This window comes from Neophocaena asiaeorientalis, unplaced genomic scaffold (assembly GCF_003031525.2).
Source record: "Neophocaena asiaeorientalis asiaeorientalis breed wild unplaced genomic scaffold, Neophocaena_asiaeorientalis_V1.1 scaffold258, whole genome shotgun sequence".
In the NCBI taxonomy this organism is placed as follows: Eukaryota; Metazoa; Chordata; class Mammalia; order Artiodactyla; family Phocoenidae; genus Neophocaena; species Neophocaena asiaeorientalis.
The window spans coordinates 3,491,096-3,516,549 of NW_020172591.1; the positions used below are offsets into that span (position 1 = coordinate 3,491,096).

At 40.3% G+C, this 25,454-nt stretch overlaps 2 protein-coding genes across 2 annotated transcripts in view; one reads left to right on the plus strand and one right to left on the minus strand.

Annotated features, from left to right (window-relative positions):
• The window catches only part of ADAM23 (ADAM metallopeptidase domain 23), a 158,470-nt gene that overhangs the window by 371 nt on the left and 132,645 nt on the right, over positions 1-25,454 (plus strand). The window contains exons 2-3 of the mRNA XM_024738353.1: positions 1-93; positions 1,219-1,436. Coding sequence (XP_024594121.1) covers positions 1,323-1,436 — 114 coding nt within the window. The 5' untranslated portion in view covers positions 1-93; positions 1,219-1,322. The remainder of the gene's footprint in view (positions 94-1,218; positions 1,437-25,454) is intronic.
• Positions 18,037-20,387, minus strand: LOC112395219 (60S ribosomal protein L15-like). Its single transcript, XM_024738290.1, has 2 exons — positions 20,358-20,387; positions 18,037-18,627 (listed from the first exon to the last, which is right to left on the minus strand). The coding sequence occupies exons 1-2, from the start codon at positions 20,385-20,387 to the stop codon at positions 18,037-18,039; spliced, it is 621 nt and encodes a 206-aa protein (XP_024594058.1).

Genomic DNA, 25,454 nt, shown 5'->3' on the forward strand with positions numbered 1-25,454 from the left:
CGCCGCCCTGCCGCCTGCTCCTCGCACTTCTCCTGCTGCCTCCACTCGCCGCCTCATCCCGGCCCCGCGCCTGGCGGGCTGCTGCACCCAGCGGTGGGTATGGCCCAGGTGCCCTTTGCATTGCCTTGCCCACGGGACCCTGCAGAGGAGAGCGAAGGGCACGCGGGTCCGTGCGCTCCGGACACGTCCAGGGCTCGGCCTTTCCGAGCCTCTCTCTGCCTGCCCACCTCTCTCATTCCCAAACCGGCGTTCATTCCAGTTCACTTTTTGAAGTCCATTTTTCTGTTGCATTCACTAAATTACTGCCGGTTCCACTGGAAGGTATTCAGTGGATGCGGGGTCCCTAACTGATCTCTGTGCAACTTAGGGAAACCGGTGGATGGGAAATGCAGCGAGGGAGCAAGTTTTTTCTTGGGTGGTGGAGTCTGAACGTGAGTGCGGGAGGATGTGATGAGAATAGTGGTAACGTGTTTCCTCAAATTGCCTAGTGGGTTTATTCACTGCTGTTGGAATTAAGGTGGGGGAGGGAAACTTCGGGGATATAAACCTTTGGCTTGTAATTTCTCAAAATGCTTGTCATTATAATGAACAATGAAGATAATATGATGTTCAATACATTGATGATTGGACATCAGTGACCGCAGATAGCTGGTCATAGGCAGGAAAATAAAAAGAAATTGGAAAGCTGCCAGCATCTGCATCCCTCTATGGCAAAAGATTTTTGCTCATCTCAAAGTTAAAAGAAAAGGGAATTGTCCATTTTGTTAAGTGAATCGGTTAACATTCCGTGTTCATGAGTTCCGCACTCAAGTTATCTGTGGAGCGTTCTTAGCTCTCAGGTGGGATACTCTTAGTCCTAGTCCCATTGAGCTTCTGTAGACTCCCAAGGGGGGGGGGAGGTGAGGGGCAGAAACCCTGAGCATGTTCGTTTAATGACCCTTCTTTCAAGTCCGTTCCCCCTCAGCCCCACCACCAGACTTAGAAGTATAGATTTAAGACTATAAACAGTACATTGTTTTATAAGCCTTATTGACTGATAACCTATCCAGGCCATTTCATTGTTGCAATAACTTGCTTTCCTGTGTCTCTACGCCTTACCTGCTTAAAAGTAGAAAACTTTGTTTTTGCAATTAATGGAAAAATGCATTTTAGTACTTATGTATTTATAGGGTATGTGTGTGTTTGTGTATGTTTGTGTTCCCCCCCCTCCCCCCCCAGCTCCGCATTGGAATGAAACTGCAGAAAACAATTTGGGAGTCCTGGCAGATGAAGACAACACATTGCAACAGAATAGCAGCAGTAATAGCAGTTACAGCAATGCAATGCAGAAGGAAATCACACTGCCTTCAAGACTCGTATATTACATCAACCAAGACTCGGAAAGCCCTTACCACGTTCTTGACACGAAGGCAAGACACCAGCAAAAACATAACAAGGTAGGCAGGGTCTGGGTATGCAAAAGTGGCTGCCATGAAAAGTTAGTTGTCCTTTGATTTGATTTTCTGCCAGAATCTGATTTCACAAATGTTACTGCAGCATTTTATTAGGAAACCAATTAATATTATGATAGGGGAGAAACTGGAGGGAATTAACCTGGGATCTACTGGGATAGGGCTGCTGTCTGTCTTTCCTCTCTGACACTAAACTGCAATTGGAATTTTCTTATCGCCTTATAAGTTTAACAGCTGAAATGTTGTCCATTTTTCTTGTAGGTGCATTGAACACTGAACAGTAGTTAAGCGAATACGTTGATGGTCCTGACTTTTATCTGTGAGGCTTTATGTAAGGGTGCAGTATTCTACCTCCCATGACGAAAATCTGCACCCAGAAAATTGCTATAAAAAGCTGTTGGGCTGCTGATTCCCCATCAGTCTTTCACTTAGAAATTGAGTGGTTAAGTTTGAACAACCTCTTTCTTTCTTTAGTTGGTCAGTAGGAAAAAAATACTTTTTTGTTGTTATATTTTCAGTAGGTAAACAAGATGACATTTTAAAAGATTATGGTGAATGTAAGCAAACAATTTATATAATATAGAGACCAGTTTTTGTCAGCACAATCCTTCAAGAGTTTATCTGCATTCATTGTGAGCAGTAACTTTACTTGCAGATTGGTTCAGAAAGTGTCACTGAGTTTTAAAAAGGCATTCAGTGGAAGATGAAGGTGCTTAATATCCAGAGTTCAAGGGATCTTTTTTTTCCTGCTTACTAGTCATTATTTGAGTTAATAAAATTTTGGACCCCAAGCAGATGTCCACAATGGGTTATCAGTGCCTCTTTTCTTTATTAGGAGCGGAAAATAGAGTCCGTTTGTTAAATATTTTACTTTGGACTTGTAGGATAGGAAGAAAACTTTCCTCTACCCTTTTAGGTTCTTCTGGCTAGTCCAAGAATTAAATTGACACGAGACGGATTAACAGGAGAAAATCAAATTTAATCTCGTATGTATGCATGTGAGGGCCAGAGGCCCCACATACCTGAGAGGTTCAGAGACAGAAAGGTAAAATGAGGCGTATATGCCATCCTGAGCTAAGGAATGGCATAGGGGCCTCGGGCTTCCACGGACAGGAGGGTCATTCATAGGACAATAAAAAGAGCAGATGTTTGGTAATTAGATGTTTGCCCTGCCATATAGATGGGGCCACTTAGATAAAATTTATCTCTCGTAATAACTCTTTTCTGGGAAAAAATCCTCAATTTAAGTCTGCTGGGTAGTTAAGGGAGGGGCAGTAGTTTCTCTTGAAACTGCAGGGTCTTGATTGTGCCTTTAGTTCAAAATAATCCTCATGCAAAAGTGACACATTTGGGGGGAAGCTCGTTCTGAGCCCTTACGGATTATACCTGTTCAGTTGAGAAGAACAGTCATTGTCTAAACATCTAGAATTTAAGGAAAGTATCTGTGGTTTGCATCATTGTTTTTATTCGTTTTCTAAAATATGGGTAAGTGGTAACAGTATTTATTCCTATTTTACAAATGGAGAGTTAGAAATTTAAGGCCTTCAGGTGCCTTTCCCAGGATTGTAAAACAGCTGATGTAAAATTCAAGAGGCCTGAATATTTAATATTTACAAGTCAGGCTTCTGAGAAAATGCTTCCTTCATATCGGATGTTATTGGAGAATTTAACTTTGCTTCACGGTGCTGTGAAGTGGCTGCTACCCGCCTTGGCTGAGATGAAGGGATCTCCTTGCTCATGGCCCTTTTCTGATCTGCTCATATGTAACTTGATGGCTTGACTCCTGGATCCTGTCTACCCGTTTGTCTTGTTGATAGGAGGAGTGGGTAGTGTCTTTAAGGAAGAAGAATCCAAGTTCCTCTTGATAAAGGCATTGAGGCCCATTTTATGGTTTTTCTACTAATTAATAAGATCCTCTATGGTTAAGTGACAAGTTCTCAAATTCCAGTGCCTTTGCATAAGGTGCTGGAGGAAGAAAAAAAATGGCCTGAAAGCCTATTTTAAAGAATGCTCAAGCCCTCTCGAGTTTGGACTTGAAGGGAACTTTAGTGAAACTTCTCTAATAACTGAGCTGTCGGTGGCTATGGCTAACTCCTGTCTTCTAGTCTAACCTTATTTGGTTGCTTTGTTTGGTGGGACTTGGTTTGACTACAGTATATCTGAATTTTTATGATAGTAAGATTGTTAAAACTTTACCCACCACTCATGTAGAGGAATAGATTTCTTAGTAGGGAGCACATACTTGCTGTTGGAATGATTTTACCTCTCCACTTCCACCCCCCATAGTGGTTAGGTTTCTTTTATCTTCAAAAAAAAATGTTTATGTCGAAATTATATTTGAAAGCATTTTTCTTCTTTTCTTATTAGTTTGATTCAACAAGTATTTGTTGCACATTTGTCATGTGCAAAGTAGTATGGTGAAGATTCAGAGATAAGAGATAAGGGGTACAAGGATGGACAAGACAAGGTCTGTCCTTCAGGAGACACAAAAATGAGATAAGCAAGATTCTAAAAAGTGCTCTTATACAGGGATAAACAGTGTTCTTCCTGTATGGGTTCCCTGAAACTTCCCTCTGTGTTCTATGATTTCCCTTGCACTTCTGTTTTGAAGCATCTCTTGAACTAGTTGACAAAAAGTGTTGCATATGCTTTCTGCTGTATCTTTGGATGACTTGCCTAATCATAGTGATGGGAGATACTTGTCAATTCAGCTGCTTTCCAAATGTTTCAGTAAGAGAAAAAGTATGGAATTCCGTTATTTTTGCTTTTATAAAAGAAGTTTTGATTTTAATATCTGTGTATTAGGTACCTTTCTTTCTCCCCTGATTTCACTGCGCCCAAGCACATTTTAATGAATGCCTTAGAAATGCTGAATCACTGTGCCATTCTCCTGGAATCCTAGATTGGTGGGTAGAGGTGGAGAGGGAAATTCCCAGATATAGGTTATAGGGCACAGCTCCGTATTTATTTCGTAAGTATTTAAAGTTGAGCAGGGCTTACTACTTTACAGTTGTGAGAGTTAAGGTGTTTGTTAACTCTTTCAAAATTGGTAAGTTCAAAAGCAGACTGTGCAAAGCAGGCTGTCATACTAGTGTTTTTGAAAATCTTAAAGTTTTCTTTGTCAAAGATTGTTTAGGACTCTTTTTGTCTCCAGATAGGGTTATGTATAACTTATTGTCCAAACTGTGACATTTTTTTTTTTTTTTTTTGTGACATTTTTTGAGAGTGAAAGTAGGCACGCTTAATAATTATTCCAGGATAATTGGCATAAACCTAGAAATCTCCAGATCGGGTTATGTATAACTTATTGTCCAAACTGTGACATTTTTTGAGAGTGAAAGTAGGCACGCTTAATAATTATTCCAGGATAATTGGCATAAACCTAGATGGTCCAGAGCAGACTGGGAACATGGTCATCTCAGATCTAAACAGTTATGTTCTTTGATTTTTGGCACTTAACCCAATTCAGGTTTCTTTATAGACAGCTTTATTTTCTGATGATTTATTGTAATTTTTTTCTTACTAACTAGGAGGTTAATTTACCACCATGTAGAAGTAATAGGGTCTGAAATGGAAACATTTTGTTTTGCTTTGTTATCAAGACTTATCTTCTTCACCTGTAGAACTTTTACAAGCATAAATGGAATTTTATGATTAGTAAACATAAGCATTTTATCAACCATTAATTCAATATTTTGATAAAATATACATTTAAAAAGAGGCAGAAACAATTTAGATTAATTAATTAATTCATAGATAATCCTATGAGATCTATTCCTGAGAATGTTAATGAACCTGTGGAGGAAGCAAAATAATTTTTCTTCTACCCTTCCAGGTTCTTGGCTGAGACACACCCTGTAATAAAAGACAGGTTAACAGGAGAAAATTAGAAGTTTAATGACATGTATGCCTCCTGTGTACATGGGAGAGACTCAGGAAAACTGAGTAACTTTGAGATGGCCCAGCCATCAGCTTAAATAAATAACTGTCCAGCTAAAGACAAGATGATGGGAGGCTATCAGGAAAAGCACAGTAAATGAGGGTAAGGTTGTTACACAGATTTAAATCATTGCCTTTTATGCTGATAATGTGTTTCTGGAGATTTCGAGTATCCTCCTCTCTGGTACAGAGAGGGAAACACCCTTACAAATGGAGATTTCTTATAAATATAAATGTCTCTTACAGAAGAGTAACTTCTGCTTGGTTTACAGAGCTGCTCCCGTGTCCACTGTTTCTTAAAAATAACGAGCCGAAAATAATGTTTATGCCAAAGAGGCATATTTTGGGAGAGTATATTCTGCTCCCCTTCAAAACTTTTCCTGAAACTTGCCTTTAGTCAAAAATTACTTGCCTTTAGTCAAAAACTACTTGCCTTGAATCCTACTTATTTAGATTCTCTTCTCTTGCAGTTGGGAAGGGATGGAAGAGGTACATTATGTACAGCACAGGGTCTGGGGAAAGATGAAAGTCATCTCCTTGGACTTGAGATATGACTCAGTCTTTCGTTACCTTCCCTACTGTGTTGGGGAGTCGGACCTGGTGTATTGAATTAAGAACATACAGATTATGACCTGCTGAATGAGGGGGCACAAACCACCCACACGGGTCGGCAAGTATCTCCCTCAGCATCCAAGCTTCCACTTTGGGGACGTGAAAACCACTGGGTCGTTTTGACTGAAGACACAGTTTCAATACACCCACACAAAAGAAGTAGAGTCACAAGATTTATTATTCACAGATCCCAGAAAAGGTTGGGGGACAATGAAAGAGGAGTCGGGGGGAAGGACAGTCCTTTGTCCCAGGTCACCAGTAAGCAGAAGATAGAGAGGGTAGCAAGCATCTATCACTTATAAGGTGGTTGGGTCAGAGGTCACTAACTTTTCACAGGCTTAACTCTAAGTGATTATTTTAAAAGGCATCTGGGGAAAGCAAAGAGGGACTTACGGTAGGAATCCCAAAGTGTGGTCCTTATCTAAATGTCCAGACTCTAGGTGTGAGCAGGGTTTCCAGTCTGTAAAATGTCTAGGCAGCAACTCAGAAAAACAAAAGTTGTTTTTTTCGTCACGCCTATTCCCACCGCCCCAGGCTGAAGAGAGAGAAGAGAGATGTTTAAGTAAATTTAGATCACGATGATTATCATTACTTCCTACTCTGCTTCAGGACAAAGCTGGTTCCACGTTTCTTGGCCCTCCAGAAGCCAGCTGCTCCACTGCCCTCGGTGTGGATCAGCAGAAAGAAATACTGGGTCCTTAGAACTGGTCGTGTGGAAACTATTAGTTTATTTGGTAATACGAACTTTGGTATTGGCCTCAGCGGCCTTCCCAAGTTTTCTAGGTCTTCCTAAGCAGTCATTACAGAATTGTAGTACGTAGAATTCAGGCTTGTAACTGTTTTCCTTGTAATGCTGGGCATATTGCAGGCTTTCAGTAAATATCTGTTGAATGAATTGATGGTTGAACACTCCTATCTATGTTAGAAAGAGTGCAGTGCTTTCTGTGAAATTTCCTGTTGTACTCAAATTGACATTCAAAAGCGCCTTAAGTTACTGTTAAGCATTTTTGGCACTGTGACAGGGCGGCGGGAGAGAGAATTTTGATCTCAAGTTATTCGCACTGCATAAATCACACTTACGCTACCTAAAATCATGAGAATACCTGTATTAGCAATTCTGAGATTATCCCTCTCAGTTTCACCTACCATTAACATGGGTAATCACAAGCTGACCATGTGGGAGATTTTGTCATTGCTACTGGTTAATTCTCAATGGTGGAGCCCAAGGTGTCCACTCATATAGTTTCCAGTCAATCAGATTTACATCTGTGAGGCGTTCAGTTCTGTTTGGCAAATACCTGTTTCGAAGCAGGCACTGTGCTAGACCCTGGGAAGAGCGAGGAAGAGTAACACTCAGTCCCTACCTTTGCTCGTGACTTGCTGGGCATCCAAAGACAGCTGGTGGTGTGTGTGTGCTTCCTGTCACTGTGTTGCTAGTTGTAGGAACAAAGGGCTGTGGGGACTCAGGAAAGTCAAAGAAAACCTCAGAGAGGAAGAAACAATGGAGCTGGCCCTAAAGAGCAATTAGGAGACAAGTTTTCGGGAGGTGGAAAGAGGGTGGAAGGTGGAGGAGGTAGAGAGGAACCCACAGTCAGCAGGCAGAAGCTCTGCCCTGCTGGAGACAGTGTGGTGAGTGTGAGAAGGGGAAACCCAAGTGTGGGAAATTTAAAAGAATTGGACATCATTGTTACATTCATGGTCAATTTTTAAAAAGTTCACTTGATTCCTCTAGAAATCCAATACGTGTTTGTCAGATGGAGCAGTTGGGAGTTACAGTTAGTGTCTTCACAAAGGACAAACAGCTAGTAAGTGGCAGACAGGGTCAGGATTCGAACCCAGGTCTTATCCTTTGCAAAAGTCCAGGCTGGAGAGAGACTAGGGCGTGTTGGGTACAGCAGGCAGCAAAGGGGAAAGGCTGTGAAGGGGAAGGCTGTGGAGAGATCAAGGGTTTGGATTTATTTTGTATCAAATGGCTCACCTCCTGATGCATCCGGAGGTGAGCAAATGATTGGTTGAGCATTGATTGAGTGCCAATTCTGTGGCTCCTTAGGGAGCTTACCTTCTAGTGGGAGGAGACAGGCCATAAACACCACAGCAACAGCAGCACAGAGATTTCAGGTATTGACGAGTGCTTGAAGAAGATAAAGTAGAGTACGTGGTGGAGAATGGTGGGTGGGAGGGTTGCTCTTGAAGAATTGGAAGATTGGGCCTACGGTCTTGGGTGAGAGTAACCTACCTACTGTGGTTCCTCTTTAGATGGGGTGGGCGCGTGCTGTTTCCGTGGCCCCCACCTGCACTCCTTGTTGCCGAACGCCACCCGTCCTCATTTCTGTTACTCGCCCAGCTCCTGTAGGCATTTCAGTTTGGACCCTAGTCTTTGATTCTTCTCTCTCACGAAGTCTGGACTATTTTTGATCATTTCACCCAGCTGGATTGATCTGATGGCCGCCATGCTTTCCAGCAGTACGTCGTGCTATCCAAGGTCTTGCTTTCGCATGCATGTGTCCCTACATAACATTTTCTGCTCTTCCTACTCCTGGGTTGGCTCCTTCCTGCTAACTATATAACTGCTTGTGTCATTCCGTCTTCACTTATTCTCAGGTTTTGTTAACAGATTGGGCCACTATCCTTCTCTCTATAGCCAGTCAAAAAATAACAAGTGCGTTATTTGCTCAGTGGCTTTGGCTAGGGTTGGTGGCATCATGCAGGCTGAGGGTAAAGACAGGCAGGAAGGGAGCTGTCCTGGCCGCCTTGCTCACTTTTCTCAGTGGTGGTGCTATTTTCCCAGCCACCTAAGAGTGAACCTTGGGAGTCATCGTTGACTCTTTTCTCTCCTTCATCTTCTGTCTATAAATAGTCACATATTAAGTCCTGACGTTTCTCCCAAATCCGTCCTTCCCTCCTCCTCTGTATTGTGTTCTTGTCATAGCCTCTTGTCTCTCTCTCTCTTTCTCTGTCAATCCATCAGTCCCACTGCTGACAGATTTAATCTTCCTGGAACACTTAGTACATCATGTGACTCCTTTTATCCACACGCAACAGGCATGATTTCAGCAGATGAATTTTCCTTGTGGAGTAAAGGGGAGAAAGTGAAATGCTCTGGAGGAGAGCTGTTGCCCCTGCCCCCCTTCTGAATACTACACATTTGCCGGTCCATTCTCCTTTCAACATTTTTTCCAGGCCTGTTTACCCAGGTCAGTGCATGGCAGGAGGTAATTTTATCTGGACAGTTCCATTGATATCTGTCCAAATTCTGGGGCTAGTTATGGAAAACCCTTGTGATCAGTAGCAGTAACCCAAACTATCAGTAATGTGTTCTCAGGCTTTTGTTTTAGGTTCAACTATGGTTAAATTCCTGCTTCAGGAGGTCCTTCCTCTCCATCTTTAGGATCTGAGTAATTAATTCTCCTAGAGAATAAGTTTTCTGAATGAAGCTATTTTATTCCTCTCAAATATGTATGTATGTAATCATAAAGCTTTATTCACACAAAGTATTCAATTCACAGATGATGTGGGTATCCATGGTCTTATGAAAGACTCATTCATTCACATAATTCATTCACTCATAATCCACCTAGCCTCTGAATTTTGCAATTTTACAAAGGAGTTTTTGTGTTTAGAATTTATATAAATTCAGTACAATTTTAATCAAATCCGATGCTAGGAATTCTATTATAAAAGGGTAGATCCAATTATTTTAGTTAGAATAATGAGAAGTTCAAAGCAATTACGTTCATTCACAGCAAATCAAGATACAGTTTTCGCATTTCACAGAGTATGTGAGTGGTGCATCCTCCATCACTGGGTACCCAGTCTGGACAGAGCCAGACCTGTGAATTAGCTCCATGCTCCAAATGAGGTTCTGTTATATTGTTGTCTTCTCTGGTTAAAGAGTAGACAGAGGCTACTTTCCTCATCTGGAGCATTACAAATTAGTGAATTCGAAATCTATGTTCAAGTCTGTTGTAAAAGCTGTTTATTTGACAACAAGAACTACCTTAACGCTAAATGTTCTCAAAGCTTTCTATTTAGACATGGAATGGATAGAAATTCAAATAAATCTCCTCTACTGATAGACACTAATTACAGAGAGTTAAGTTCAAACAAACCAATGAACAGAGAAGTGTAAATGGGAGCCTACAACCAGTGACTGTATTGCCCTTTAGCTTTGATCTATTATTATATAGCTGGGGACATTCATCTCTTTCTTATTTGCATGGCAGTGTCCACATGAGGCAGTCATTCTGGCACATTTTAAATCCTAGGCGGGACGGGGAACAAGATAATCACATGCCCTTGGACCACCTCCTCCTGCCCTCAGTGGGGCTAAAGATTAATTTTAGAAGTCAAATCTAAGCACACCTAGAGGCATATCATACAAAACATTTCAGAGCCATTCATTTTTGAGTATCTACTGAATTCTAATATCTGTTCCAGTGCTTCCTTTCCCTTATTGTGGATGTTCAAAAATTTGCTATATCAAGTTGTAGTCTGGATCACTTAATTGGGTGCTTTGTGCTGTCTTTTAATTGCAAGCAGGCTTGTGAATACCATATACCATAATAGTTAATAGTCGTGTTGCAGATGGCCTCCACTAATGATATAAATCAATCAACACTTAGAGGAGTCTTCCATCCTGCATGTGCCTCCTTGCCCTTTGCTTTTTCAGCTAAGAAGATAGAATGCATTAAACCAACCTGTACTCACTCAACAATACACTGGTAGTAACAAATACAGTATTCACTTTGCAGTGAACCTAAATGGTTTTGTTGAGGCATTTTCATATCTATAATCTCACATGGTCCTCACAGCAATAAAACAAGTTTTTTTTATGCTTTTTATTGTGGTAAAATAGATATAACATGAAATTTACCATTTTAACCATTTAAGTGAAATTTTGGGCTTTGCCTCTTAACTGCCTTAACCAAGTTCATACACTGACTCCCCTTCTCTTATAAATCATCGCTAAAAATAGTTAGTGAACTCTTGTTCATTACTATGGTCTGCCCTGTACAATGTAGTGGACTTTCATCTCTGTAGAATGTTCAGACCATAGTCAGAGGCACTTATCACTCCTGGGCAGCATAAAAGCAATCACTTGTTCCCTTCAGAACTAGTGGGACATTGGGATGATGCTGTCTTGTTATTTTCTGGCTTTGCAACAGTGCATGAAACATTTTTTTGGAAATAGTTAACTATTTTTGTTTCCCTTTCTAAAGAAATATATCTGTATTTTTAAAATTCTTTTATTTGGGACATTAATCCTTTTAAGATCTGGTGATGCACTTTAGGATCATTACCTGAATAGTATATTTATAAACTATCCTGTCTGTTTATCAGATCTTACATTGTTTTTCCATTTTAGTTTTCTAGAATTTCTGGCTTTCCCCTGACATGTTTTTAACACCCTAATGTGTTAAAAGTTTGGGAACTTATTGATTAATTTGTGTGAAACACTTCTTTGTTGTGTAACATTTAAAAATCTTGGTTCTTTCACAGAGAGCATAATCTCTCCCTTGATACCCAGACTACGTATCCAGCTATTTATCTTGTATCTCCACTTGGATATCTAATAGGCAACTCACACTTAACACATCCAAAACAGAACTTTTTTTTTTTTTTCTGTAAACGGGCCTCTCACTGCTGTGGCCTCTCCCGTTGCGGAGCACAGGCTCCGGACGCGCAGGCTCAGCGGCCATGGCTCACGGGCCCAGCGTCTCCGCGGCATGTGGGATCTTCCTGGATCAGGGCACGAACCCGTGTCCCCTGCATCGGCAGGCGGACTCTCAACCACTGCACCACCAGGGAAGCCCCAAAACAGACCTTTTGATTCTAATATCTCCTACCCGACCCTGCTACTTCCACGTTCTTCCCATTTGAGTAAATAGAAGATCCTTCTTCCAGCTAAGCTCAAGAGACTCAACCCTTCTATTTCTTTTAAGCATTACCCCAAGCCATGAAATCTTGTTGGTTCTCCCTTCAGAGCTGTTCAGAATCTGACCATTTCTCACTGTCTCCATTGCTGCCAACCTGGTCTAATCTACCATTACCTCTCGCTTGTATTATTAAAATATCTTCCTACCTCTTATCCCTGCTTTTGTCCTATTCCTGTCAGTCTGGCTCTAGTCTGTTTTACACACTTCAGGCAAAGTGATTCTTTTAAATATTAACTGTGATCATGCCACTCTTCAGCTCAATAACCTGCAAGAGCTTCCTTCCCATCTCACTCAGAGTGACTTTTCTTCTTTTTTTTTTTTTTGCGGTACGCGGGCCTCTCTCTGTTGTGGCCTCTACCGTCACGGAGCACAGGCTCCGGACGCACAGGCTCAGCGGCCATGGCTCACGGGCCCAGCCGCTCCGCAGCATGTGGGATCCTCCCGGACCGGGGCACGAACCCGTGTCCCCTGCATCGGCGGGCGGACGCTCAACCACTGCGCCACCAGGGAAGCCCCAGCATGACTTTTTTTCTCTCCTAATCATAATGTAGTCACTGACGAAAACTAAACTACTGCTAGTTATTAACTTGATAGCAGGAAGTGCTCTTTATGTTTGTGTGTTTAAACACACAACTTAGGAAAACTAATAAGATTTAAACATCACTTTCACTCATGGCTTAAAAATATTATAAAAAATAGGTTTACCTACTTTGTCCCATTCACATTTTAATTAAAGTTTTTTGATTTTTCCTATTTTCAAACCATAGACCATACAATTAAAATGGAATATTTTTTTATTGTAACAATAAAACACAAAACAAGAATAACACCCAAACATATTTGTTGACCTTGTGACAAGTTCAGGATTACCTTGTACTGTGCAAAAATGCTTTTGATGTGTCAATGGCTTGTCAAAAGATTATACTTTATTACTTATTTGAGAAAAGATAGATGATGCTTCTGAGGTCAGCAGACAGTGGGCTGAATAAGAGAAGGGTTATTGCTGTTGAAGCAGTGCCACAGTTTTTACTTGCATGAAGAGCAGTGCTTTCTTTGCTAGCTGGGGAAATTGCCTGAGGCCAAAGGAGACAAGCTTCATAGTGGGGACAGGAGCCTTCACAGAATTTTCGGAGGGAGCTCTTAATATCGGAGCTAAAGGAAACATTGTACTGTAACCATTGGATTTCACGGGGAGTGGATGATCACAGGAAGGGGGGTATAAGCTGAAGCTCTGAGAAGAAAATTGCTCAAAAGGAGTATTTGGAGATGTTTTGCTGGAAGCTGAGATTTGCTATTTGTTAGATGAATAAAACAAATCTTATTTGTTTTAAATAATGTTTAAGAGAAAGAAAGATGAGTCGTTCAGTTTTTGCATGTTAATTCTGGTAAAATAGATATAACATAAAATTTACCATTTCAACCATTTAAGTGGACATTTCTGGGTATTAAGTATATTTACATTATTGTGCAGCTATCACCACCGTCCATCTCCAGAATGCTTTTCATCTTCTCCAACTGAAACTGTGCCTATTAAATATTTACTCCCCATTCCTCCCTCTCCCTGGCTTCTGGCAACCAACATTTTAGTTGTTGTCTCTGTGAATTTGACTATCTTAGATACCTAATATAACTAGAATCATAAAGTATTTGTCTTTTCTTGACTGACTTATTTCACTTAGCATAATGGCTTCAGGATTCATCCGTGTTGTAGCATGTATCAAAATTTCTTTCCTTTTTAAGGCTGAATAATATTCCATTTTATGTACATGCCACATTTTGTTTACCCATTCATTTGTTGATGGATACGTGGGCTGTTCCATCTTTGGCTATTATGAATAATGCTGCTATGAACATGGATATATAAAATCTGTTTGAGTCTCTGCATTCAGTTCTTTTGGGTATATACCCAGAAGTGGAATTGCTGGATTATATGGTAATTCTATTCTTAATATTTTGAGGAATGACCATAACATTTTCCATAGTAGCTGCATTGTTTTACATTCCCACCAGCAATGCACAAGAGTTCCAATTTCTCCACATTCATATCAACACTTTTTTTTTTTAATAACAGCCATCCTAGTGGATGTGAAATAGTATCTTATTGTGGTTTTGATTTGCATTTTTCTGATGGTTAGTGACATTGAACACCTTTTCATTTGCTTTATGGCCATTTGTATATCTTTCTTGGAGACATGTCCATTCAATTCTCTCCCCATTTTAAAATCACGTTGTTTATTTTCTAGTTGAGTTTTAGGAGTTCTTTATATTTTCTGAATATCAGTCCCTATCAGATATGTTTTTCTCTTATTCTGTGAGTTGATATTTTACTCTTAAAATTTAGTTCTTAATTTTGATGAAGTTCAACTTATCTATTTTTTTCTTCTGTTGCCTGTGCTTTTGGTGTCATAGCCAAGAAATCATTGCAAAATCCAGTGTCATTAAGCTTTTCCCCTATATTTTCTTCTAAGAGTTCTATAGTTTTAAGGCTTATGTTTAAGTGCTTGATTCACTTTTAATTAATTTTTCTATATGGTGTAAGGGTCCAGCTTCATTTTTTTTCATGTGGACATCCAGTTTTTCTTCCATCACCATTTGTTGAAAAGACTGTCCTTTTCCTGTTGAATGGTCTTGGCACCCTCACTGAAAATCATTTGACCATATATGCGAGCGTTTATTTCTGGGCTCTTTAGTCCATTGGTCTTTATGTCTATCTTTATATCACTATCATACTGTTTTGATTATTGTAGCTTGGTAGTAAAATTTGAAATCAGGAAGTGTGAGACCTTCACCTTTGTTCTTTTCCAAGATTGTTTTGACTATTCAGGGTCCCTTGAGATTCCATATGAATTTTAGGATGGATTTTTCAATTCATGCAAAAGTATCATTGGGATTTTAATTCAGAGATTGCACTGAATCTGTAGATTGCTTTGGGTAGTATTGACATCTTAACAATACTACTTTGGGTAGTACTGACATCTTCCAGTCCATGAATATGGGGTGTCTTTCCATTTATTTGCGTTTTATTTAATTTCTTTTATCAATGTTTTAGAGTTTCAGAGTTCAAGTCTTTCACCTTCTTGGTTAAGTTTATTCCTAAGTACTTTTTCTTTTTGATGCTATTGTAAATAGAATTGCTGTCTTTATTTCCTTTTACGATTTTGCATTGTTAGTGTATAAAAATGAAACTAAGTTTTCTGTGTTGCTTTTTATATCCTTCAACTTTGCTGAATTCATTTATTAGTTCTAATAGGATTTTTTTTTAGTGGAATCTTTAGGGTTTCTTTATATAAGATCCTGTCATCTATAAACTGTGATAATTTTATGTTTTTCCTCCCCCCACCCCCCCAGTTTTCATGCCTTTTATTTCTTTTTCTTGCCTAATTGTTCCGGCTAGGACTTCCAATACTATGTTGAGTAGAAGTGGCAAAAGTGGGCATGTTAAAAAAAAAAAAAAAAAAAAAAGTGGGCATGTTTGTCTTGTTCCTGGTCTTAGAGGAAAAGCTTTCAGTTTCTCTTAATTGAGTATGATGTTAGCTGTGGGTTTTTCTTATGTGGCTTTTATTATGTTGAGGTAGTTTCTTTCTAGTGCATGTTTTATCTCACAGGTTCCTTTAAAAGGGTACCGGAGTATGTATGACTAGAATAATGAATTGGTTGCGTATTAAGTGGGCAATTTTGGACAAGTCATTTACTCTCTGGATTTAACTTTCTTCATTTCAGAAATAATTAGATTGGGTTGATTTGGGGAATCTCAAGCTTTTGTGTGCATGGGAACTACCTGGGGAGGTTGTTGAAAATATTTTAAGTTAGTAGGTCTGTATGGGGTCCAGTGGTTTGCATTTTTATATCTCAGGCTATTTTGATGTGGGTGAGTTTGTTCTCTCCAACCCTTTATTGATCCTAAAATTCTGTGAAATATCCTCCAATGAGAGGTGACTGGGCGTTCATAAGAGGCAATGAAATACGTATACTGGTGGTTGAATTAGGGATTGTTTATTATTCCAAGCAATGCCTGCATTTTTGGAGTAGCAGCTTCCTGAGATTCTGGCATGTTGGAAAAAGACTAGGAATTATAAAGTGTAAACTCATTATTTGAAAGTGTGAGAAGAATAGCTGGCTCCAGAAGTAGTTGGTGTGAGACGATTCAGGGAGGAAAGAGCTTTTGGGAAACAGAGGCAGAAGAGGGCCTAGGGAACAATTTTCCACAGAGAGGTTGCTAGTGGGGTCATAGAGCCCTTTGATTTATTAGCAAGAAGTCCTTGGTGGGACGGTTTCCGGTGGGGGAATTCCAAAGAACAGTGTTGGGAATCAGAGGGAAGAAATGTTACAATAGGTGAAAAACTGATGACCAATGTGCATATATAAACATGCACACCCTCATGGGTAAAATTAATGTAAATATTTGTGCAAAATTAGTAGCTGCTTTACTATATTTATTTACATGGTCAAAGAATTCAGAGTTCATAAAAAATAAAATGAAAAGTGTAAGTCTCTCTCCCATCATTCCCCGAAGGAATAAAAAAGCTTTTATTTTTAGCTCTCTTAATGTTAAATAATTTATCTGCACTATTTTTAGATCCATCAATCTAAGACATCTTTTGTCTGCCTGTTACGAAATGTGAAGAATATATTATACTATGTTGTGCTCCTTCCTTTCTTCCCTCTATCTCTTGATTTTCATTTCTTGTATATTTTACCTTTTCTGGTAGTTTTAGCAGGAGTGTACAGTTAAAACAGACTTGGAGAGGGAGGGCATAGGTTTAGAATTATATGGTAATTTGCTGTCTTCTACGTCTGGGGAGACCCAGAAGGACAGCTCAAACACATGTACCTCCCTTTGATGAGCTGCTGAGAGCTGCTGTCAGCATGCAAAGCCATGGAAGTGAGGGATGGAGAGAAATTTTGTGAAGGAAAAAAATTGCATTATTTCTTCTCTATTATTATTATTATTATTATTTTTCGGAAACCAACTGAACTGGTATTGACCCCAACTACACGACTCTTCTTCGTAGCCTTATGGGAATGGGTAAAGTGGCTTGACCCAAGATAACACTGATTAGACTTAGCAATGTTACGTTTAAATAAAACCAACCCAATTTTCCCCGAGGTGGCTTACATTTCATAATGGGTCACAAACTAATACTAAAAATAAAACATTTAAAAATTTGATCCAAGCCCCTTCTATCCTTCCACACTTGAAAGGGACCTTATGAACACCAATTTCCCAATCCTAGCATCACTAGCTTACAAATCTTAGGGTTAAAAACTCCCTCCTCATATACCATCAGTTCAATTTCCATCAGTTTCAATATACACTAGTGTCAATACCATGACTATTTTGCATGAAGTTAAGTATTCTACAGATCAGTCACGGGACTGAACCAGGAGCTCCCACCTTTTATGGGAACTTCAGTGGTACCATCGAGGCCAAGGCAATTTAATTTAGGTTAACCAGGATTTGTTTCAATTTGTAAGAGAAACATCTTGCAACAGGTTTATTCAATTCTCTTAAAAAATGGTGGCATTCCTTTACTTTCCGCCTTTTGGCAGCAGCCAGTTACATATGGAATAGCACATTAAGTCTAAAAACGTGGGCCCTAGTCAACTTTATTTTTCGGCATTATGATCATGATAAAGGATCACGACATCCTTTACATTTCCAAGGAAAACCCAATTTAAAGTTTGTCCTTGCCAAACTCCATAAAACAGCCACTTTAGAGTAAACCAGCAGAGCATTGCATCACCCCAATAAAGCTGTAGGTTTCATCACATGCACCAACAAATCTACACGGCTAGTTTCTGCACTCCTCTTTTACAGAATTTTACACCTATTGTTACCAGACAGCATCTTACACACGGACATATCAACTGCCCAATAAAGCAAAAAACAAAGGCATTTTCCCCTTATTAGAAACAAGACACACCATCACTTAAAATCTTCAAACATTATTGCACTTTACCTTTCAGAATTTGACAGTGCATTCAATGAAGCAATCTGCAGACAACTAGATTTAACAGACAGATTAAAAAACACTTTTAAGCAGACGTGGATGTCCTAAACTGTTTATTAGGTGAGGATTTTACAAACGTTACTTATATTAGCGGTAGCGGTGGAGCTGGAGAGTATTGCGCCTTCTCCAGGCCGCGCGGCGAGAACCACCGATCGTGTGGTGGAACTTGTGGCCCTTGCCGAGGCCGCGGCTCTTCCTGACTGCAGACGTCAGCCCTCGCATCTCCCTGTGCTTGTGGACTGGTTTGGTGGTCCACTGGGTGTCAGGGTTTCTTCTGATAGCTTTATGGAAGGGATCAATGAGGATAACCTCAAAAAATTTGTACGTAGAATTTTCACCCACCCCGTAAGAATTCAGGATCCTCAGGGCCCCACAGTGGCGTCCCGCTCGCTCCTCGGCAACAGACTGAAGGCTCCGGGCAAACTTGAGCTTGTTGACGCCATGGTGGACGGGCTTGCCGTAGGTGGTGCCCTTCGGGACCGGGCGTTTGCGGCCTCCGCGGCGCACGCGAACGCGATATATCACATAACCTTGCTTGGCCTTGTAGCCCAGCCTGCGCACCTTGTCGGGCCGGGTGGGGCGCGGGGCCCGGTGCCAGCAGCGCACCCTGAGCAGAAAGCGCATCACGTCCGACTGCTTCATCCTCCATAGCTCCTGGATGTACTTGTAAGTGCCTATCTCGGCTCACCTGATGGCTGCCGCCAAACGGAAAGGCTCTATTATTTTTTAAAGGTGAGAAGGGACCAGAGGATGAAGTATCTATTAGAATTTTGTTCTGGTTATCGTGGGAAACCACTGATGAGTTTTAAACAAGACAATCACATTACATGGTTTATATTTTAAGAACATCATTCTGGCAGCTTTATAGATGGACTGCAGAGGGGCAAGAGTGGCAGCAAGGGGACCAGTTAAGAGATGCTCACAGTTGTCCAGGGCAGAGTCTGTGTGGCCCTGCACTAAGATGGTAGCAGAGGAATTACAGGGAAGTAGTTGATTTGGGGTATATTTTAGGGGTGGAGCCTCCAGATTGTTGATGATGTGGTAGGATGGGTGAGTTAGAAAAGGAGAGGAATCATGACAGACAGAATGATGGCCTCCCAAAAATGCCCACATCCTAATCCCAGAAACTGTGAATATGTTACCTTACGTGGTGGTAAAAGGTGGTTCTGATCACCAGATTCTAATGTGTGGAGGAGGTTTCCCAGAGCAGCAAGCAATTCTCAGGACACCAGCAGGGTATCTGAGACTGCAACTCAGTTCTGACATTATTTACCTGGAGTTAGTGTCAGATCCCACAAGCTAAGGGCTCGGTGCTAAAGGACTGCCCCTCTCCCCCCCACTTCAGATGCCAGTTGCAAACCCAGGTTATCACCTGTGCTTCTGACTGACTGGCTGTAAATAAGAGGTTCCCAGGGCTTCCCTGGTGGCGCAGTGGGTGAGAGTCCGCCTGCCGATGCAGCGGACACGGGTTCGTGCCCCAGTCCGCGAGGATCCCACGTGCCGCGGAGTGGCTGGGCCCGTGAGCCATGGCTGCTGAGCCTGCGTGTCCGGAGCCTGTGCTCCGCAACGGGAGAGGCCACAACAGTGAGAGGCCCACGTACCGCAAAAAATAAAAAATAAGAGGTTCCCATGACCTCCTCCTTGGGTTCTATTAATTTGCTTAGAGCAACTCACAGAACTCAGAGAGACATTTTGCTTACTAGATCACTGGTTTATTATAAAAGCATACAACTCAGGAACAGTTACACAGAAGAGATACAGAGGGCAAGGTATGGGGAAAGGGTGTGGAGCCTTTATGCCCTCTCTGAGCACACCACTCTCCCCGAATCTCCGTGTGTTCACCAACAGAAGCTCTCTGAACCTCCTTTTCCTGTTGTTTTTATGGAGGCTTCATTGCATAGGACTCGTTGATGAAATCATTGGCCATTGAACCTCCAGCCTCTCTCCCTTCCCCAGAGGTCAAAGGGTGGAACTAAAAGTTCCAACTCTCCCTTCCAGGTTGGTTCCCCAGCAGCCAGCCCCCATCCTTAGGTGCTTTCCAAAAGTCATCTCATTAACAAAAACTTAGTTGTGGTGAAAAAGTGCTTGTTATGAATAACAGGACACCTTTATGGCTCTGAAGTACTTTCAGGAACTAAGGACAGAGACCAAATATTATGACAAAATATTCTCCTATTGCTCTTATTGCCCAGGAAATTCCCAGGGAGCTGTGAGCCAGGAACTGTGGATGAAGATCAAACATATATGAAAAAATATTTTGGTCATCTGACCAAATGTACATGTTTCTTATAAATCACAATATTTCACATGGCAGAATAGACTTTGTAGATGTGATTAAGTTAAAGATCTTGAGATGGGGAGTTTATCCTGGAATATTTGAGTGGGCAGTGTCATCACAGGGTCCTTACAGCACTCAGAGTCAGAGAAGGAGATGTCATGACGGAAACAGAGGTTGGAGAGATGCAAGGAAGGATTGTTACCAAGCTGGCTGCCCGACGTGTACAGAAGCCAGTACTATGGCGCTGGCTTTGGAGGAAACAAAGAGCTTTATTACGAGGTTGACCAGCAAGGGGACAGAAAGCAGGACTCAAATCTGTCTCTGCCATCCAGGGTTCAGGGCAAAATGTAAGGGCGAACTTGGCAAAAGCTGATTGGCTAGTCTCAAATCAGTCCATCTGGAAGCCGATTTTCCTTATTGAAGGACTTCTCACTTTGTAAAGGACTCCAGTGGCAACATTTCTATTCTTTGAGTTTTGCAAACTCAAGATTCTTCGTTCCGGGGTCATCCTGGAGCCGTGGGTTCCCGTCTTGCACACGCACAGTGCTGTCTCTGTAAAATAACTACAGGTTTAAACAATCAACAACCTGTTTTAAGGAAGCAAAGCCATTTTAAGCTGGTCAGTGTTTTATGTGCTGTTTCAATTTCCCCATATTTCTTTACACATTCCTCAATCTTGAAGGAAATAGGGTGATACCACTGTAGGTGCTTCCTGCTGATTAGGAGCATGGATTTTTATAAGAGGAATGAAATTGTTTTGCACTTAATTGTAAATATTCACAAGTCCCACCTTGAACTCTTAAGTCTTAGGCAATGATCATGCGTGTGGGGAGGCCTTTTAAATGTATGAGACAGACAACAAATACAAAATTTAATGAGTCCTGTGAGGGTGTCTACAAATACCAGCAGATATCTGTAATTTCTCATGGCTTTGGGCATAACAGTCAAGTCTATTTGCCAACCATCTCCTGGTTCTGTCCCTCATTTTTGCACCCCTTTTATTATTGGGGGCGGACTGATTTTTGGATTGTTTCTGGCCGGATCAGGCAATTTTGCATTACCCTTTCGTCGGTCCTTTGCATTTGTGGACCAAAAATAAACTTCTGTAGCCAGTGATTGGTTAGGTCACGCCCCTAATGGTTTCCTTGATGTAGATGGGTAATAACGCTTTCCATTAAATGCTCAGGTATAAGCACTAGTCCCTGTTCATTATAAATCCAGCCTTCTTTGGTTGTTTGGTACTGATCATCTAAACCTCAAGTCAGCGTGAAATTCCCCTTCGTCTGCTTTCTCTAGATCCATTTCCCAACACTGAGGTTTAAACAGGGATAGGTCCATATGTGGAATGAGTGCTAGGGCCTTAGGATGGGGATTTTTGGTCTGGCTGCCTGTTTTGTGTCCTGATCAGCCAAATTATTTCCTGTAGCTATATAACTATCAGTCTTTTGGGGGCCCAGGCAATGTACTATGGCTACTTCTTCCATCATTATAACAGAGCCTAATCAGGCCAGTATCTCCTCCGCGTGTTTAACTTCTTTTCTTCCTGATGTTAGTTAGACCCCTCTCTTCCCATATGGCCCCATGTGCATGCACGACAGAGAAGGCATACTTAGAATCAGTATAAATGGTGACCTTTTATTTAGCCCAAGACACAGAGCCCTCTTGAGGGCTATGAGCTCTGCCTCTTGGACAGATGTACCCAGAAGGAGGGCTTCCACTTCTAAGGCTTCCTGATGAATTACTACTACATACTCAGCCTTTCAGAGTCCCTGGTCTATGAAGCTTCTCCCGTCTGTAAACATTTCTATATCTGGATTTTCAGTCAGGTTGGGTCTGCTAGAATAGACTTCTTCAATATTTGTGTACAGTCCACAAGTCACAGAATACAGGCAGCCTCTAGAAGCTGGAAAAGGTAAGGAAACAGATTTTCTCCTAGAGCCCCCCCCAGAGAAACTGCCCTGCTGACACCTTCAGTTTAGGCTCTAGACTTTGATTTTGGACTTTTGACCTCCAGAAGTGTAAGAAAATTGTTTGTATTGTCTTAAGTCACAAAGTCATAGAAATTTGTTACAGCAGTAATAGGAAATTAATATAGGAGTCAAGAATGACAATAAGGCTTTTTCCTGGGGAATAGTGCTACTATTTTCCAATATGGGAAAGGCTGGGGAGGAAAGGAGGCTAAAAGAAAACTGAACCTGTCCCCTTCAAGTGGACAGTTGGTCCTCATACAGATAAGTCGATGGGCGAGTTGGCCCTGGCCTCAGGGGCAGGTCAGGATATGATGGAAATGTGGGAGCCACCAACATATAAATGATATTTAGAGACCTGGGGTTTACACCCCTGGAGAAAGCATATTACATTAAAATCATGGGAAGACAGCTTAGTAACTTCCAAACAGAGGCCACATACAGACTTATTCCCCCTCATTTCTTGCTGTTTAAATTACAGTTGTTTTCTTTTGAGTCACAAAATGACATTTCAAAAGATAATAAGAAGCTGCCACTTTGGAAGGAAAAAAACCCCCAACATTAGGCAACCTTTTAAAAGATCAAATTTCTGGAGTGTGCAGATAGTTGCAGTATTTCTTTCTTCATTTTTTTTTTTTTGAAGAATACATATGAGCTCATTTAACAGATTTAAGCCTGTAGTTTAATTTGGGGGGATTTTTATGGGTACAAATTTTTAAGAATTTGCTTCTTATCAGATGGATAACCTTTAACTTTTGAGAGAACCATACTCCCCTTTTCTGATGGTACTGGTTGCTTCCTGTTGTTTTGTTTCAAGGGCTTTGGTGACAATTGGCAGTGAGCTTTGAAATTAAGGTTAAATTTTGTGTAAAGGCAACACATCTAGAGGAATCTATGTATATTCTTATATCTACTGAACATATAGATCAAGGGTTCTCAACCATGGACAGTTTTACATTCCCCAGGGGACATTTAACAATGTCGGGAGATATTTTTGGATGTCAAGATGGGGATGGGATGCTACTGGCATCTCGTGGGTAGAGGCCAGGGATGCTGCCAAACATACCACTGTGTACAGGACAGCCCCCAACCCCGACCCACATCAAAGATGTACTCAGCCTAAAATGTCAATAGTGCAGAGGTTGGCAGACCCTGTAATAGAACTGGTAAACCTACAGGTTAGGAAAATGGGAAATATTATCTTTCTGTCCCTTAACATGTATGCTCTTCCTACATAAATCTGGTTGCACGCTGAGCTGTCAAGCTTCGTTTTGCTGCCCTGATGTAAGTACTACAACATTCTTGCAGATTCTATAATTTTTATTTTGCGAGAAACTGGCTAATTTAGTGTTAACTGGAATGGAAGGCACAAAGAAGGATTTGAAGTCAATTTAAATGGCTTTTTGGGGGGCTAAAATGAAAGTGTTAAATTTATTATAGTCATATTTTAGGAAAAAATTTCATATTCTGTAAGCAGTTTTTATTTTGGACTACTTATCAAGTAGTACTAACATTGTGCCCTTGCTAGTCATGACTAATTAAATACTGCCCTGATGTAGTTATTTGCTTATTTCAGGTAAAAAAAAAGTCACTTGATATAAATATAATTGAAATAAAATAAACTTGTAAAAATTGCTTTACTTCTTATTGTTTGGCAGTATTGGAGTAGGAGCTTTGTGATTAAAAAAAAAAGTATGTTGAGGAAAAGTCTACTTTCTGTCATTTACTAACTTAAGTAGCAGCCCAAGGAAAAGATGTAGGAATGAAGAGATTTGTACAATGATCTTGAGTCTTTTCATTCCTAGATTTTGCAATATGAACTTTAATTACTAAATTGGTTAGAGACTTTGAGAAACCTACATTATTTAGTAGGATGGAGGATATACCTTAATTTCTGCAATTTAAGGTTAAACCCCTAAGTGTAAATTGGTGCAGCCACTACGGAACAGTATGGAGGTTCTTTTAAAAACTAAAAATAGTTACCATATGATCCTGCAATCCCACTCCTGGATATGTATCCAAAGAAAACTGTAATTCGCAAAGATACATGCACCCCAACGTTCATAGCAGCACTATTTACAATAGCCAAGACATGGAAACAACCTAAGTGTCCACTGACAGATGAATGGATAAAGAAGATGTGGTACGTATATACAATGGAATATTAGCCATAGTAAAGAATGAAATAATGCCATTTGCAGCAACATGGATGGACCTAGAGATTATTATATTAAGTGAAGTAAGTCAGACAAAGACAAATATAATATAATATCACTTATATGTGAAATCTAAAAAAAATGATATAAATGAACTTATTTACAAAACAGAAATAGACTCACAGACATAGAAAACAAACTTATGGTTACCAGAGGGGATAGTGGGGGTTGGTGAGGGGGAAATAAAGTATGAGTTTGGGATTAACATATACACACTACTATGTATAAAATAGATAAACAACAAGGACCTACTGTATAGCACAGGGAACTGTATTCAATGTCTTGTAATAACCTGTAATAGAAAAAGAATCTGAAAAAGAATATATATATACACACACACATATATATAAGATACATATAAATAACTGAATCACTTTGCTGTACAGCTGAAGCTAACGCAACTTTGTAAATTAGCTATACTTCGATTTAAAAAATGGTTAAAAATAAAAAAGAGAAATATTTAGAAGTTGTATGTTTTAATTCTCCAGGGGAATTAAGAAATTGAGAAAATGGGCTAAATGTTTCCTGTTAACAAAGAGAAGAAAAATCCAATTAAAAAAAAAGATTAGGCCCCTAAGATGGTAGATACAGTTAGAAAATTAAAATCACGAGGTGTATACCTTTAAAAATTTCTAAAATGAGGTATATGACAATGTATACCTAAAAGCAGTGACCAGTTTGAAATATTAAAAGTAGTTAAGATAGCACGACTTTCTGAATATGAAGATGACTTTTGGGAAATCAATGATAAACATTGTATTGTTTCTTAGGAATACTTAATATAGATACATTAATGCTTTGAACCCGTGTGGTTTGTTAAAGAACTAACATCCTCATTTGCTAATTATTCTTTTGTAATTTTAACACATATATACAAGATATATGAAAATGATGTTCTTGGACTTTAATTCTTTTTTTTTAACATCTTTATTGGAGTATTATTGCTTTACAATGGTGTGTTAGTTTCTGCTGTATAACAAAGTGAATCAGCTATACATATACATACATCCCCATATACCCTCTCTCTCTTGCGTCTCCCTCCCA